General features: G+C 39.5%; 1 protein-coding gene across 3 annotated transcripts; it reads left to right on the plus strand.

The window, feature by feature from the left end:
- Window positions 1–429: 429 nt before the first annotated feature.
- On the plus strand, window positions 430–18,400 carry rnf165b (ring finger protein 165b). Of its 3 annotated transcripts, none has more exons than XM_012870050.3 (8): window positions 430–722; window positions 5,945–6,272; window positions 6,382–6,513; window positions 7,472–7,601; window positions 7,782–7,886; window positions 8,167–8,259; window positions 8,777–8,880; window positions 12,627–18,400. In XM_012870050.3, the coding sequence occupies exons 1-8, from the start codon at window positions 662–664 to the stop codon at window positions 12,742–12,744; spliced, it is 1,071 nt and encodes a 356-aa protein (XP_012725504.1). In that variant the 5' UTR covers window positions 430–661; the 3' UTR covers window positions 12,745–18,400. The 3 variants fall into 3 exon arrangements, with proteins under 3 accessions (XP_012725504.1, XP_012725503.1, XP_012725502.1); XM_012870049.3 differs by having other exon boundaries at window positions 6,385–6,513; window positions 8,164–8,259; XM_012870048.3 differs by having other exon boundaries at window positions 431–722; window positions 8,164–8,259.
- Window positions 18,401–18,448: the final 48 nt, after the last annotated feature.

Genomic DNA, 18,448 nt, shown 5'->3' on the forward strand with positions numbered 1-18,448 from the left:
AAAAATCCCTATCCTATTGAAGAAAAGGTGTCTTTTTTTCGGCAAAAGTTAGTATTCGTCTTTATTTTAATACCTAAAAATAGAAACAAAATGTCAGAAAATTAAAAAAGAGAAATAATTTCCTTTACTATATATTTCTCAAAAATAAATAGTGGCTCTAAACGGGGGTTATGTTGCTGGACTGAGGGTAAAATGGTTCCCTGGAGGTGGCATACCCTGTTATTCACACATTATGGGTTCCAATCTACTTCCTGTGAGCCTATTATTTATCAGGCGAAACGCCCGCAGCCTAAATGAGCCTAAATTGCCTTTAGCGCGCAGTATTTTAGTTTAATATATATTTTTTCAAGTTGCTTTATGGTCACAATCATGTAAATGAAGATGAATTGTCAGGTTCACCTTGAGATACCTCCAGCTACAGCACGCAGCGCTGCAACACCGCCCTCTTTTGCCCCGGACTAAAAATGACATGTCTGCTTTTGTCAGCGACAACCAGCTCAGTCAGACAGTCGTCGGTTCGCCTGTAGTATATTTGCCAGCGAGCCAGTCAGCTAGCCAGCCAGCAACAACCAGCCGCCTGAATGTAGATCCGCATGGGCTGCTACTACTGCTCCATCTCCCTGAAAATACCCCGGCGGAATCATAAGACACGGATCCCAGGATGGTGTTAGTGCATGTAGGATATCTGGTTCTTCCCGTGTTCGGCTCAGTAAGAAACAGAGGTACGGTATTAGTATTCACACCGAGCCAAAAAAAACATGTGCCCTGTTTATCTTAATATTCACTGCAGCTGTTGGCTAGCCGTGGCGTTAGCTCCTGCTAGCTTAAAATTTTTTAAACGGTCAAGCTTTTCTTGACCGCGACCCGAACCGCGCCGGTGTTCTCGTTATTCGGGTCGTTGCGGATCAGCGAGCCTTACCGACTAATGTTAATGTGTCTGAGGTAGCTTCGCGGTTAAGGGTAAAAAACAAACGCCAGATAAAGAAACGTCCTTGCTACAGATAAGCTAACTGGTGTCGTCGGCTCCGGCTATGTCCTGGAACGGAAACGCTTGCCACAAAGGCTTCCGCATGCTCGAGGAGCGCGGCTCCCGAATGCGACGGACCCCGAAGCACAAGCCAGCTCCGTTTTCCGTCTACTTTATTTTTTTTTATTATTATTCTTAACTCTCAGCTGGCTGTTCGATTTGTGCGGATATCACGGCCAAATCCGTGTCGTGCATTTTTGTAGCGTTGAAATGCCGCAAAATAGACGTAGCCTCTCCAGCCAGTCAGCTTATCTGTGCCTGGATGATGTCATTTGAAGATCATCCGCTCCTGCCGGCGCTAGCAGATTATTATTATTGTACATATATATTTTTTTACATTGAGATACGGCTAATTGTTAGCACCGTTTAATTGGTCAGCTTCCAAATCGATGCGTGGAGAGGGCATAGCTGTCCGATCCATCAGCTGCTAATTGGCTGCAAACACAAACCCGAACCTGCGCTCACGGCAGTGATGCATTTAGACAAGCTACAGTGTAACATTAATTTTACAACAGTGGCATCAGTGATTTCATTGTGCTTTTATTTCTGTTCTTATTTCCCTGTTTCATAGTATGGAGGCTGGCTCTACATTCTGCATTTATCAGATCTTTGTCGTCCCCCCCCCCATTGTGTAGCTAATGATCATCTGCTGCTGTGTGGTGTGGCGTGGCCTCTGCCTGTTCTCTGCATTTAGCTGTATTGTGAACCCCTTCTTCATTTCCTCTTTCCATCAGAAGACGACATTGGTATTAAAAGCACCCCTTTCCCAAGATTTATTCAGCCATAGACATGTTTCATGTTAAGCAGACTAAAACTATAGCTAACACATAGAACAGAGCACCTTGTTTTGTCTTTTTTTCTGTCAAATTGCTGTAGCACTTGAGTAAGCATTTTAGCTCCTTTTCTAGATATCAGTTGAATGTCATTGTGTACCTCCCATCCAATCTTGTTAGACAACATGCTGTAAATTCCTGTAAAGTGGATACATTTTGCATGATCTCAAGTATTGCACTTGCGTCATTGAACACCAGAATTTGGCTCATCCTCCTTCTCTTCACACAAGGTGCAATGTACATTATCAAACCAAGCCACGATTGACCAGAAACAACGCAGTTGCGCAAATTGGAATCATGTGCATGCAATTTCTTCCTGCCACGTGACTTTTAAGGTACACTGCACCTGCACACAACAACCCGCCATAAATGTCTCCATTTTTTTGTGTAATCTTTTTTTGTTCCCTTCTACGAAATTCCAAGCTTTGAATCACACTGAATCGTCAGGGCCCTCTCGCGGGGGCGTATTAAATTTTAAAATACAAAGTTGAAAACACGCTCACTGGTGGTTCATCACTTTCCAGTTTACCCCCACTAACATAAAACCAAAATGCTATCCATTTCACAGGGATGCCTATTTTTTCCTGCACTGCTAAAGAGATCCTCTTATTAGCAATAACGTCTTTATTGTTTGGTTGTGGTCTCTCTTTACCTTTTGTTCTGGTAATAGTACTTTCAGTGCATGGTCACATTTATGATTCATAATTATTTTTTGTTTATTTTTTTTCCTACATTGACTAGTGGAAAAATCCAATGTAATCTTTCTGTAGTAAAGATGTACCCTTGCTGTACTGAAAATCATGTGCTGTAGCCAACACGTCTGCTCATTGGATGCTGCTTTTGTTCTTTTTTTAACCCTATATGGAGCATGGTGGGCCTTGCCTTCAATCTATGTTGTTTAGTTTTGTTGCATGGTTTTATACTATTTTTACAAACAAATAAGGAAACAAAGAGAAAAAAAGAACACAAATTCCACATATACTAATATTTTTCAATAAAGAATATAGTGTTTATCCTAACCTTCAGTGTGCTTCTTGCTGATTTCCATTTATTCCCCCCCATCCCCCCTTTGCCTTCGTCCCTACCTGCCCCCCCTCCCCTCCACCCCATCCCCTCCCAACCACCCCCTCTCCTGCTATGACAAAGATAGACGATTTCCACGCTTCCTCCATCACAGGGCCCTGAATGAGTCTATCTGCTGTCATTCATGGTGATCGTTTTCACTGAGCCGCTTGAAAACGCAGTACTGACAAACTACCAAGCTGAAAACAAATATATGTATTTTTCGGAGAGACACGTTGCTTATATTATTTTAAACTGCATTTTTTTTAAGCTGGCTGCCAGTAAATGCAATGTAGACTTTGCCTGTTTTCTAATAATTCTTCCAAAGCCTCTCTTTATGTCTGTCACAGAAAAATCATGATGGGATTTCTAATAAGCACAAACTTGCATTTATTATTTTTGTTAGAATCAAAACAGAGGTATTGTAAAACCCTTCTTCCCTATGGGGAAACAGATGCTTAATATAGCTGGAAGCTAAATTTTCAGCTGCAAATTGCATTATGAATTAAAAAGGGGTCTTCTTTACTTTAAGCAGAGAATTAAAATCGTTCTGTGCCTCAGCATAAGCTAGCTTGCAATTCCCCCCCCCCTTCCTTTCCAGACAGCGGTCTGTTCCCTGCAACAGCCAAATAGCTGTGGTGGGAAAGCTGGAAGGAGGCATTCAAACTATTTCCTCCTAACTCCTGAATGGAAGATTAATATAGTCATAGTGGAAGTGTAACACAAAGACACAAGGGGTAGAATCTATGTATTAAGGACATTTAAACTGCGGGAAATCAATATTAATCATGTCATTGTTTTTCACAGTAAAATATTTTGATATTGTTATTTTAACAATAAACCAAGTAATTCACACATCCAAAGAAATCGCAGTAGGGAGTGACTCAGGGACAGTGGTGGTTCTAGTACAAATTTTGCCTTCTGATACCCCCAACCAATCAACATGCAGGAAATAAGGCAAGATGACATTGCAGTCCTGCACACAATCTATTAATTAATTTCCTTATTATCAACAGCAATCGGGGGGGAAAACTGCCCACTGACTATACATCCAAAAACCAAAAGAAAAGTAGTTCAAGGCACTATTGACAGATTATTTATTCATCTGGTGCATGCCATCCTGAGCAACTTCACTTGTGACCCATTGAAAGTAACTGCCACTGCCCAGAAAACAACTATTGAAGATAAGAGTGGGACAAAAATGCCTATTTTTGTAATGGCAGTTCTAATGTGTTGCCTATATGTAATGAAAAAACTCAAACAAAAAAAATCACAATCATTGCATAGGCGCCCATTCTTCTACACAGTTTCTTCAAATCTTGAATTTTTTTGGGCCTCTTCTGTGCGCTCCAATTGTATGTAATTTCCATAGATTTTTCCATTAGATTCAAGTTAAGGTTAAATGAGTTTTAGAAAACCTGCTATGACTAAATTGTTGAAAATTGCAAAGATGACATTATTTGTGAACAAGCCTCATTTTCCTCACTCAATCTTTGTCATCTGTGATTATGATGCTTTCACAATTTTACTGCATAATCATCATCCTTCAGTATGCTGATTATATTGTTGGCATACAAAAAAAAAGAAGAATTACTGACACTTTTCGGTATAGAAATTAATCAATTTCTTGATTAAAAATGAATCAAATTGCAATATATTGTGCTATACTTGAGCTAGCTAATAGATTGGACCATTCTTGGCAACTAATTCATTGGTTGTGTATTTAGGATAATTTACTTGCTGGAAAATCCACTCACGTTTCTTATTTAAGATCCTTATAAAGTAAGTAATTTTTCTGTTTGTCTTTCCCCCATTAATGTAAATTCAGCCAGTGCCACATGCCGAGAAACAAATCAGACTGTTCTCCCAGTATATTATTGAGCTTTCCAAATTTTTTGCAGCCCATTCTGAGCATCAACATGTCTTTCTTCATCAGTGGAGTCTTGCGCAGTGAGTGTGTATAGATGCCATTGCGTTGAGTGCGTTATTTGTGTTCCTGGAAAAACTTCTGGTTTTAGGTCTCAAACACTTAGCTCTTATTCAACTCTTCAGATTATTTTTTAGACTATGTAAAATAACTTGTGAGGACTACCTGGTCCTGGCTGGATGGCCCCAACAGTGCTTGCTGGAACATTCAGGAGTTTAGAAAAAGCCCCGTAACCACTGCCATTATTATGATTTGCAACAGTTTGGAGAAAGCTCTTTGTTTTTACCTATAATTTTCATGATCATCAGCTTCTTTTGACCATAAAGCTTGCCGATAAGAAAAAAACTGATAATATATTAACTGATAAAGGGGAAGTATTGAGTGACAGATTTTTTTAGCTGTTATGGCTTCCTGTGCCTCTGCACATTGGTTTGTTCAATATATTTTAGATGAGTCATTCCTCTTTATTATACAGTATTTAATTTGGAGATTAATTTGTTTTAGCTCCTTTCTATGTGTGAATCACTTGGGTGGTTACTAATATCTGGTGCGAATTTAATGTCAATAGGCCAATTAGAAATATATTTCCTGAGGAAAAACATATATAATAGTTGTTTTCTATGCTAATCAATATTCCAAAATATTTACAGGGAGATTGGCGAGAAAAAAATTACTGTATTTTCTAGAAAGAGAGATAATGTTTTATTGAGTTCGCCATCCTACTGTTAGGTGCAGAATTTATGCAAACTGAGCTGCGTTGAAGACCTGACCTGGACACCGGTAGAGTTCGTCTCTTCCTCTGTCAGAATCAGAAGACCAGGAGTCGAAAACAAGAGTCGGCAGTAGACTTAAAGAAAGAAAAGCTCGCGTTTTCCATGCAGGACCCAAAATGGGTTGTCATGTTCATGCTACTTGTGGTAACCGTCATTTTTCTGCCCACCCAGAAGTATTTTTCACCCTAGGTAAGACGTAGGGCTTCATTAACATGCTATATACCACACACACACACTCACTGTGACACCAAATTTCACCCACAATTAATTCCAACCTGTTCCTTCTTTTAGACTCCTGACAAGTTCTCCGTATCCTCCACAGGATCCCATTTTAACCGGCAGCAGCAGCAACAGCAGCAGCACAGCCATGCTACCTCTTGCCGGCACTTCCAGTTAGGTCCTCAGGCCTCGCTGCCCATGGACTTCCCAATGCCCCATCCAGGGCAGCCACAGTCGGGCATAAACCCCCACCTGGCCCCTCCTGGCCACCAGCACGGTCCTCCGCTACACCCACCTCTCAACCCCCTGCCCACTCCGCAGTTCCAGGACATCCCCGGCCCTCCCTTCCTACCTCAGGCATTACACCAGCAATACCTCCTCCAGCAGCAGATCCTCGAGGCTCAGCACCGACACATTCTGCCGCCCTCCAGGTATCTTAACTTTTGGTGCAAAGTAAAAACAAGAAGATCTGAGCTTCCGAGAGTTATGAGGTCTTTTTCCCCCCCAGGATACTTTCAAATGCTTGGTTGTTTGTTTTAGTAGACGCACCCCAGAGAGAGTCCCTCAGCAGCCACACAGACTGCGACCAGGCTATGAGTTTGGTCCCCCTCTACATGTCCCCCCTCAGCCTGTGGTGCAGCAGCCTCGCTACCTGGCTGAGGGCACAGACTGGTGAGCAATATTTTCCTTAGCTTCCTTAAAACGTTCAAAAGCAATGTAATGCAAGGCAGATTTATTTGTATAGCACCCTCAAGCGCAAGAGCCAAGACGTGTAAAAATCATGAAAAATAAATGTTATGGAGACTTGGTGGCCCCAAGATTCTTCTAGTTATAAATATTTAGACGGTGAGCTACTGATTTTTAAGGTATTTTCTCATCTGCCTTACATGTCTTTCCCCTTTTGAAGAGCAACTAGAAAGAGACTTGTATGTCATATGGGTACCCCATTAAAACAGTACAGGAAAAAGTGTAAATAATTATTTTGCATGACATTTTCACCACTAATTGAGTCCCCCACCCTCCACCAATCAATGTACTCAAATTAGAGGTAGTCTTTTTCAAAAATGATCTGGTTTCAGATAGCTTTTAAAGGATTTATTTCAAGGTCTTTTACACAAAATTAGAAATGTCAGTTATCTTAAATCAAATTGCTTTACAGAAGTATTACCAATGACAGCGTTGTTTTAGACAAAAAATATTAAATCCTTACCAAACCTTCACCATTACTCTTTGTTATTTTAGTCTTAATCAATAATTAAATATATATATATATATATATATATATATATATATATATATATTTGCCATTCCTTTAATAGCTTTTGCTACTTTCATCCATCTTTCTATTACTTCTGACTAGAGTAAACAAACAACAGCATGTCCAAAATTAGGATTGCATGCTGTAGGATTGGTTGGAAGCAGTATTTGGATGGTTATAACATTGACATCCCTACTCCTGTTTTTTTTTTTAAAGACATTTCTTCTCATTTGTTAGTCAAAATATATTACAGTCAAATTGAATTTGAAATATTTTCACTTCTTTTATTACATTTTAGTATATGACACAATCTGTAGAAAGATGACCCTTCTTTAAACACGGTAGCTGATTTTGTTTTGGGGTTTTCTTCAGGGATCTTAGTGTGGACGCTGGGCTGCCCCCTCACCAGTACCACATCCACCCGCTGCCGCAGCACTATCAGCACTACTTGACCTCCCCCAGGATGCACCACTTCCCCAGAAACAATGCCTCAACACAAGTGGTGAGAACAGCCTCCCCCCTGGACTCGCTGCAATAAATCATGTCTGTGTCTATGAACCCTCGCAGATTGTCCATTTCGGGTCCTGAGCTTCCTTCTCAAAGCTCAGCAGCGCGGGGAGGACTCGTATCCAACATCTGCCGTGGAGCTGATGCCAGATTGTTTTTATCTGTCACTTTTTAGGTCGTCCACGAGATCAGAAACTACCCGTATCCCCAGTTGCACTTGCTGGCTCTGCAGAGTCTCAACCCTTCCCGGCACGCCTCTGCCGTTAGAGAGAGCTATGAGGTCTGTGCAGCTTCTTCCTTTCTCTCTCTTTCACAGACACACCAGTCTACAGTAATTCATCATGGTTTTGCTCTGTAACCAATGATCTAGACAGGCTTCAGTTTGTAATAGATTTTCTTATTTTTCAGTTATTCTGTTTTTTTAATGCTTTGAATGTTACAGATGCATTTAATCTTAAAACAGTTTTCTAGTAGTCACCTTGGCATTGACTGTTTCTCTTTTGTTGTGTAGTCTTAGGTATTTTTTTGCTTAGATAATTTTTTTTGTTTCTTCAAAGGAGCTGCTGCAGCTGGAGGACAGATTGGGCAGCGTTAATCGTGGAGCTGTCCAAACCACCATCGAGAGATTCACTTTCCCCCACAAGTACAAAAAGGTAGGACCGGAGGGCCTTTACAATCTTTTTGATGGTACCGACGGAGCACTGGCCCAGAAATAAGCAGAGCGAGACGGGAAAAAAAAGGCAATAACAGAAAAAGGCAGTGCTGTCGGTCGGGAAGGATCAAAGAGTGAAGAAGAGGGTGGAGTGAAAAGGTCACCACTCTTACAGTAGTTCAAAGGTCAACCCAATTTCTGTTTGCAATTTAATGAGCCCAAGCTGCAGCGTTCATAATTTAAGGCGAGGGGGATGAGTCATCCGGCTGTCTGCAGATATGAGCGTGAAGTGAATTTAAAGAAACGTCTACACTGAGTCTGACCCAAATGCTGTGGGAAAAGTGTCAGAATATTAGATGCATTTTTTTTCTCTCTTCTCAGGGAGCTATGATAAGGTGACTTTTTTTTTTTTTTTTTCTAAATCCAATCCTGGCTGACTCAGAAACCCCTGTGGCATCAACACTGCGTGCTTTTAAAAAATTAAAGCCTGTTTGCGTGTGCTCCCCTCTCCTCTGCAGAGAATACCGCAGGATCTGAAGATGTGTCTGGATGACGAGGAGCTGGACACGGATGAAAAGTGCACCATTTGTCTGTCGATGCTGGAAGACGGAGAGGATGTAAGGTACAGGAAAACACTGCCTATGCAGAGGGCAGCTTCTTAATGGTGTTGCTTGGTTTTTATTCCACTGCAAATGCCAGTTTCTACTCAGCATAAAAATTCATTTCATTTAAATATTTACCTGAGATGGATAAGTTTGGAAAAAGAAAAGAGGATAGGAAAATTACTCAAGACATTATTCCCTAGTCTAGTCCATTGTTTAAGCCATCCATCCATCCATCCATCCATCCATCCATCCATCCATCCATCCATCCATCCATCCATCCATCCATCCATCCATCCATCCATCCATCCATCCATCCATCCATCCATCCATCCATCCATCCATCCATCCATCCATCCAGATAACTGTTTTCATTGTGTGTTTAGACATTAAAAAATCACAAAAACATAGCCAAGAAAAATGTGGATTGATGAATTAAATAATCCATTGGAGCCCTGTAAAAACACTTTTATGGTCTTATTATTTTGTAGTTTAGTGCTGACTGAAGTATCTCGGCAAACATTTTTAAAAGGTGTAATGCTTCCCTTACCTTTGTTATAAGTGCCTGCTAAGCTTTTCGTAAGCTTTTTAATTGCATTCAATTCAATTCAATTTTATTTTATTTATATAGCGCCAATTCACAACACATGTCATCTCAAGGCACTTTACAATATCAAAATCAATCAAATCATACAGACAGATTATCTAAGGAAACCCAGCAGATTGCATCAAGTCTTGACAAGCAGCATTCACTCCTCCTGAAAGAGCGTAGAGCCACAGTGGACAGTCATCTGCATTGTCCATGGCTTTGCTGCAATCCCTTATATTCAGCATGCATGAAGCGACAGTGGAGAGGAAATCCTCCAGCAGAACCAGGCTCAGTGTGAACGGTCATCTGCCTCAACCGACTGGGGGTTAGAGAAGACAGAGCAGAGACACAAAAAAGCACACATTGATCCAGGAATCGTTGCTATGTTATATGGTGATGGCAGATGATCTGCCCCCTCTGATGGTGTCACAGCTAAAAGAACACCAGACCAGGTGTACCTACTATGAAAAAAAAAAGACAGAAAACAAAAAGTTAAAAGCTGAAATGACAACAAGCAATGCAGACTGGAGAGCAGTAGGAGAACCCCGCAGAGTGAGAAAAATAGGCCCTGATGTCCTCCAGTAGCCTAAGCCTATAGCAGCATAACTATAGAGATAGCTCAGGGTAACATGAGCCACTCTAACTATAAGCTTTGTCCAAAAGGAAAGTTTTACGATTAGTCTTAAAAGTAGAGAGGGTGTCTGTCTCATGGACCAAAACTGGGAGTTGGTTCCACAGGAGAGGAGCCTGATAGCTAAAGGATCTGCCTCCCATTCTACTTTTAGAGACTCTAGGAACCAGCAGCAGACCTGCAGTCTGAGAGCGAAGTGCTCTGTTAGGAACATACGGGGTAATCAGAGCTCTGATATATGATGGAGCTTGATTATTTAGGGCTTTATACGTTAGAAGAAGAATTTTAAATTCTATTCTTGATTTAACAGGAAGCCAATGAAGAAAATCTAAAATAGGAGAAATATGATCCCTCTTGTTGATTTTCATTTGAACTCTTGCTGCAGGATTTTTAATCTGCTGAAGGTTTTGAACTGCATTTTGTGGACTTCCTGATAGTAAAGAATTACAGTAGTTCAGCCTTGAAGTAACAAATGCATGGACTAGTTTTCAGCATCACTCCTGGAAAGAACATTTCTAAAATTTGGCGATATTCCAGAGGTGAAAAAAGGAAACCCTGGAAACCTGTTTAATATGGGATTTAAATGACATGTCTTGGTCAAAAATAACACCAAAGTTTTTTTTATTTTATTACCTGAGGCCAATTTAATGCCATCCAGATTAAGTGATTGATTAAGAAGTTTATTTTTTAAGGACTCCGGTCCAAAGATTACAACTTCTGTCTTGTTAAAAATGTAAAAGCAAGAAATTTAAAGTCATCCAAGTTTTGATGTCATCAAGACATGCCTGTAGTCGAAGTAATTGATTAGATTCATTAGGATTTATTGATAAATGTAGCAGTGGAAATTAATCCCATGATGTCTGATAATTTTACCAATCGGAAGCATATATATAGTAAAGAGAATTGGTCCAAGGACTGAACCCTGTGCTACTCCACAACTGATCCCAGAGTTTGAAGAAGATTTGTTATTAACATGAACAAACTGGAATCTATCAGACAGATAAGATTTAAACCAGCCTAATGTGTTTCCCTTAATCCCTACAGTATGTTCAAGTCATTCTAGGAGAATATTGTGATCAACTGTATCAAATGCAGCACTGAGATCTAACAGGACAAGTATAGACACAAGTCCATTATCTGAGGGCATAAGAATATCATTAGTGACCTTCACCAGAGCTGTTTCAGTGCTATGATGAGCTCTGAAGCCTGACTGAAACGCTTCATGTAGGTCATTACTTTGTACATGTTCACACACTTGATTAGCAACTACTTTCTCAAGAATTTTAGGTTTATTAATGACTACTTTAAAAGCCTGTGGTACATATCCATTTACTAAGGATAGATTAATAAAATGGGGGCATTTATAGCTTGGTTGGGATTGGGTCTAACATACAAGTTGAAGGTTTAGATGAAGTTGAAGGTGTGCAAATCTCTTTGTTTGTTCCCAGTTCAATATCTGCATCAAGGTTAAAGCTTCTCATTTTAATATTTTCACATTGGGTTTCACATCATACCTTTAGTAATGAGGCGGAGGAAAGCTGTGGTTTAAAGCCCTTCAGACCTGATTTATATTCACTCTGGATACAGCTGTCACATGGTCTGAGCGGTTTTTAAGCCTAAATTGGTTATGCCACCCAACTTCAAAGTATCAGGTATTAAAATCCCATCACAGGATTTTTTTCTCTCTTTGTATGGCATCATGTCTTCAAAATGCTGCCCGCAGGCAACATAAGCATTTCATAAAATCTTATGATGTGTGTCCAGTGGGAAAGTTACACTGTAGTTATTTTGCTTATTTTTTAAGACAGAGAGTCAAGTCTTAACAACAGATAAAGACTACAGGTTTTCCTGAAAAAGACTTTGTTGTATTTCAAAGATGGAGTAGGGAGTTTATTTTTAACCTGATTCTAGACATGAATGCTCATCCCTCCAAACTTTGGACATCTATGAAAATCTTTAAAAGGCTATTTAAGGGTGGTCAGTTTTTCTCATTATTCATAGCCAAAACCATATAGACTTTTTTAACCCATATATGTTTTCCAAATTTAGCTATTGAAAGTCAGAAAAGGCTTTCTCATCCAATCCAAACAACTCTTCAAGCATATTTGGTTTTCATGTCAACTAAAGCTTATGATGTGCTGAAAACAATGGGCCGACTGAATCTTTATTATTATCCAGTTTAAAGGACTTTCTAAACAGCTGTACATCACCTATACAGTATATCAGGTTCAGCTATGAAAACCCTGCAACTGTAAACGAAGGCAAGACAAAGGCAAGTGTAATCCACTTAAGCTCTTTGAATTCAGTTGTTTTTCACCACATGTGTTTTCACTGATATTTGAACCTAAAAGGAGGGAGTTCTAACCCTTTAACCCACAAAGGTACCACATTATGCATTGTTCGATCTATACAAGGTAAATCTATGGAGAGGGGGTTTGGCTTTGTTGGGTGTTTTACTGCTTTTAACCCCCCACCCATTATGTATATCACTATCGGACACCAATGCTGTTCTTTGTGTCCTGACCCTGTGCTTTTGCTTTCTTCAGGAGATTACCCTGCATGCACCTTTTTCACCAGGCCTGTGTGGATCAGTGGCTGGCCACCAGCAGGAAATGCCCCATCTGCAGAGTGGACATCGAGACCCAGCTGACCCCCGACAGTTGATGGTTCCTGTCGACCCCTGCGGCTTTAGATGTGGTCTTGTTATCTCTCCATCGTCTCCCCCAGTCCCTGGGGAAGTCCTGCCAAACAACCCTCTTCCCTTCTGCATCAATCAAAGAGCCTGCCTTCTGAGACAGCCGTGACAGAGGGATCAACAAAGCACACTCAACGTACAACACAACGAGAGACGGGGCGGTTGATGCACAGACAGGTGGCTGGACTGATTTGAATGTCAGTTCAAGGGACTTTGCTGGATGTGAAGGGTAGGAGCAGAGACGCGTATGGACGGATGTGCTGAGGCTTCGCACGACTCTGTCAAATTGTGTACTGCTGTGTACGTTTTTCCATACGGCTGCCAAGAGAGAGGATGCTCTTGACTGCCAACCTCCAGAGCTCAGTGTGGTGTTTTAGCACCATTTCCTAGCTGGTATATCCAAGCCCTCTGCCCTCTCCCTTCTAGGCCTGTGAAAAATCCTTTAAGCTGCACTCTGCCCAAGCCCTGACTCAGCACATCTGTACAGAACATTGTCAAATGATTAGCATGAGGTTGTTTGGTGTGAACTCTTGTAGCTGAACGCTTGTGGTGTAATGGAATATAGTACTGAATAAGTATTTACAGAGTAACAGTGTTGTGTAGCAAGCAAAAGGCCTTTCGGAGAAATATGTTTGTCAAAAGCAATCCTGCAGACAGGATTCTATTGAGTATTCAGCAACAAGAGAAAGAGCTAATTAAAAGAAAAACAAACAAAAAAAAAGGCCAAAAATCCCTCTTTCTTGTCTAACATGGTTTTGGATTTACAGTTAGTAGACGCCATCAGAGCTAACTGCAGGCATGGCTTTCAGTGATGTGCGTAGTGTCGTAGCGGGGCCTCTATTACCTAGAGCGGAGGCCTCGGATGTGCATGCTGTATGGCAGGCTTGGGCTGTGTCGTTAATATTGTGGAGCAAGTAGAAACAGGAACTGTGTCTGTGCATGTGAACCGTATATTATGATCATTCATAGAGGAGGACAAGAATGCACCCAATTGCCCCACACCCATCCCTCACCCTGTTACTCATCCTGAGTAGACCACGCTTGCCTTTAGACGCTGATCTCATGCCGATGCGGCGTTTCTCTCCTAATCACCGTGGTTAGGATTCAAAGATCTGCGGGTGGATCTGGGTCTAATGGCAACTTCTCTCCATAGCCTCCCTCCTTACAAGGCATGGGCCGGTATGAGATTCTCACGGGATAATAACAGTAAGGAAAAATGCCACGGTTTCTTGGTTTAAAAACAAACAAAAAAAAAGTATCACATAATCTAATTGTTTTTATTCAAGAAGATAAATGCTACTACTATTTTAACTGCTGCTAAGATATTATCACATGCGCCTATATTATTATTATTATTACAAACTGATAATATTACTTATGAAATCAAGCTATTGTAGTGCACATTTACATGTAAACACAGAGAGTGAGCGGACACAGACGTGTGTGGACAGTAACTCTCTTTAAAATCAGTGTCAGCTATTTGCACTAATTTTAAATCAGTGTCAGCTGTATATGAGATCCACATGATGATAGTGTGATCCTGAACTAGTCAGAAATGTTCAGATGAAATTTGAAGTCTGGCTCAGCAGGCCATTTTAAAAGATATTGAGATTGTACGAAGTGATGGCATAACTAAACAGTAGGGGTGTAACGATACAATCAGCTTACGGGATAAAAGAAGCACACGACATTTGGTTCACAACAATGAGAGCAACTTTATAAAAATTTTTTGGCAAAAGGGAAATCTTTAGTTTTTTTGTTTCACAAAGTAAATATTTCACAAGTCATAAACTGTTTAAAATAATTTAGAATCAGTCTAAAATATTATACTTTTCAGTTTTTGGCACAGATTTGAAGCTGTGAAGCAGATGCTATATTAGCGGTTAGCGGCTAACGGTTAGCCGTTCGACAGTTAGCTAGTGGTGTTATTATAGTGCTTAGATATTGTTTGTATCTTATCTGTCAGTTTCTTTATTTATTTATTTTTGCTAGTAGCCAAATTATGCTTTATTTAATGTTTGAATCACACAAGGGAGATGTCAGCTGCATTTTTTTGGGGGGGTAAAAGTACCCCAATAGAGAAAGCTATACCAAATCCTAAACTGTGTTAAGAAGAACCACAATTTATTGACTCATCCATGTATTGCAATTTTTATGCTTTATGTTAGAATGACTAGGAATGTTGGATGTGCATTTGGAACTAGCTCTTCACTGATGCTTCCCTAAAAGCATCAGTAAAATTTTGTATCACAGTGAGATTGAACCATGACTGTTGTAGCACAGCAGCTTGTTTATAGAGGAATGTTTATTTGTGAGGCCCCGATGGTATGCAGAGTAGGATTTATTGAAAAAAGTTTGAATTTTCAATTAGTTTTATCGTCAATTTTATTGTAAAAGAAAATGAGCCCATAATTCCCACTCCTACTGACACTGTGGACATTAGGTATGAAATTGTTCACATTATTCTCTTGGGGGCAATTTATTTTTACATGCTAAAAGTGACATGCTAACGCTTTTGTAGCGATGTACCAATCAAAATATTTGTGGCTGGCTTGAGCTTTTAATTTATGATAATGTTTTTAATTTTACTTTACAAGCTATAATATAAAAAAGTACAAAACAGCTATTTAAAATATTTTTACCAGCCGTGAGCAGTCTTCCGTGTTTTGTATGTGTGACATTAGGGGTGACGCCACGCAGTGTGTGTCAGAGATCAGGCAGTAAAACAGAGTTTAACTAATACTTCATAACAAAGACAGAATTATTCTTATTAAGTGACATTTTTGATGTCAGAAATGTCAGAAAATACTACACTAGGGTGTAGTGCAATACAATAACTTGTTGCATCTCTGCTTCTTTGACTTCATTTCACCAGAATACCCTTTTTGATCCTAAAAATAGCCAACTTCTCGACTCAGTAACAGCATCCAAACCTAATGAGGTTGTTGTGTCATGTCTGGGGTTGTCACTCATTGGAAAAAGGTCAGATTATTAAGAATTGTATTGGTCACTTAAAAAGGACTGACCGAGCAGAAAATTCTCCATTTCTGATCAACAGCTGATTTCTCGATGCATCTCTACTCTTGTTTGCTGCTCCTTTCATAGAAAAGTCCTACTGTTTTAACACGGGGGAAAGGTTTAAGAGAACACCTACTCTATGCTTAAACAACGCCATCTCAGAAAAATGGGTTCAAACCTCAGGTATGGAAAATATGATGGAAAATCTTTAGTGGTATTGAAACCGTGACTTTTCAAAAAATTGTGACATACCGTAAAACCAGAAACCTTCCCATGCCTGCTCATGTCTTGATGGCACTCACAAGAGGCTGATGATGCAGTGCCTGAGTCTTGCCATTTGAGTGACATTTCTATTTCTTATTACCAGAACCTTATTGCCTATCAAACAAGCACATGTGATTACTATATTCTAGTAAATCGCCTCTGTTGTGTATCAGCTCCTTGCATTTCAATCCTAGTTGCGCTGGCTGTTTGAAAAATTATAAGGAAAAGACTGTGTGGTGTTACAGGGAATATCCAAACTAGTCTGCCTGTGAAATGTGCTAGAATGTGTACGATTGTCCCCCACCCACTCTCCCTCATGGTGCTTGTGTATGGTATTGCTAGAACTGTGAAATGTTCGGTGATAGACGCTGTTTCTCTGTTTCATGCATGAACCATGTTGGCATATTTCACTTGAAGGAGGGTGAAAGGGAGGAAAAAGCCATCCATTTGAAAAATACCAAACAACTGTTCTTAACATTGATTTTATTTTAATTGTCTTTTTCTTCCATTTCTTTTCTTTTTTTCCTTTTAATCTTGTGTTTTCTTGTTTTGTTTTTTTGTTTGTTTTTTTTGCTCACCTGCCAATCGGGACATGGTACTAATACGCCAAAACCTTGTCCGTTTTAACCATAGTGAAGAAGAAGCCGCAATGCTGCAAAAAAACATATTTATTGTCGTTCTAATGTAGCTTGTGTTTTGTAAATGCACTATAATATGGCGTTGCCTGATATTTTGGTTTGGTGGTGTGGGTACTTCTTGTCTGAGGTTTTGTGTTCTCTTTCAGTTACAAGTATTTTCATGCTTCCTTGTGTAATATTGGAAGGTGACTTGACTGTTTGTGTTGCATTTTCATTTTATTTTACTTACGTATGTAACCTCCATTCCAAAAAAAAAAGAAGAAAAAATTACAAACACATTAAGAATGGAGGTTTTTGCTAGTCCACATAGAATGCTGTGATTAAAGATGCCTTAAGTATTTAACAATCATTATTTATTACTAACTGTAGCTAGCTAGCTATTGTGGTGGAATATTTATTGTCTCTGTCTCATAACTTTGCAATTTAATCAATATATTTATTTAAAATAACACAAAATATAAAAAAAAATACCTCATTATGCATTGGTTGGTGGGGATGCTTGTGCATGCCGTCTGTGTTTTCTTTTTCAAAGGAGGAAAATTAGAAAGGGTGACTGAGGGACTAACCAGCATGGTGCTGTTGATCTAGATTACATTCCATTTATGTCATTTATTGATTTTATCGTTGAATGTTTAAACCTTTTTTTTTTATATCACCCCTGCTTCCATCTACCACAGATCAGGGTACAACCCTGTTTGTCTTAGCTTGCTTTTGCTTTGCTCATAATAATTAGTGATATTTTATTTGACCTTACAATTATAATCGTCATAATATCCCTCATATCAACATGTTGTTTTAGTGCTTTTTTTATTTAGGAACCACAACAGTGTCACTATCTGTTACTACATATTGCTGGGAGTTGCTTCGTGTGGGAATTTATGGGACTTATCTTACATGCTACCTTGAGCCATTGATCTTTTCAGCAATCTTCTGGTGTACTGTGGTTTTACAATATCGATGTTTCACACCCTGGTATGATAAGCTAACTGCGTTTTTCGGTGTGCATTTCTTATTAATACTCTACTAATCCTGCAAATTATTCTAACATGTATTGGATCGGAATGAGGCTGACTGGTCTTACTATTATTTCATTTCGTGCTCTCCCTGGCCTTACCCCGTGCCCTCCACCGCGTACCCCCGGTAACTCCAGACTGAACTGGACAGTAGCCATAGTATTAACTCAAGCTGATGAACCGGAATGAACAGTAGAACTCAAAGCACAAGCTTTTTAATGCATGTCCTTCTCAGGTTTTCCTATGTGTATGTGGGAGTAGCTCTGTAGACGTGTTTAATATGATGCTGTACCTTCTTGAATATTTCAGATGTTTCTTTGCTGCTGAGAAAAATGTTGATTTTTAACCTGCCAGTGAAAAAGGGAAGTGGCCATCTTTGTACAACACACTGCTGTTTTGCTGTAACTGCGCAATGTTTTATGATCTTGAGTATTTTATAGAAATGTAGAAGTATGTATCAATAATATGAAAGCAATAGCTAAATCTTAATGAAGAATAACATGATCAGTGAATATTGTGGAAAATCTTTAGATTCACTCTGGGTGGATTTTGTACTGTATTTATTACTAATGATGATGCAAAAAGTTGCATAGCTTAACCCAAACTGTTCTGTCTCTTTTTTATTTATTGTCTTGTATATGATCTTTTTGTATGTGTTTTTCAAATAAACTGCCTAAAATGCTGACAACTAATCAACATCTGGTGAATTTTTGTTTTTTATTTGTTTTCAAATATGTAAA

Source organism: Fundulus heteroclitus, chromosome 12 (genome assembly GCF_011125445.2).
Source record: "Fundulus heteroclitus isolate FHET01 chromosome 12, MU-UCD_Fhet_4.1, whole genome shotgun sequence".
Classification (NCBI taxonomy): Eukaryota; Metazoa; Chordata; class Actinopteri; order Cyprinodontiformes; family Fundulidae; genus Fundulus; species Fundulus heteroclitus.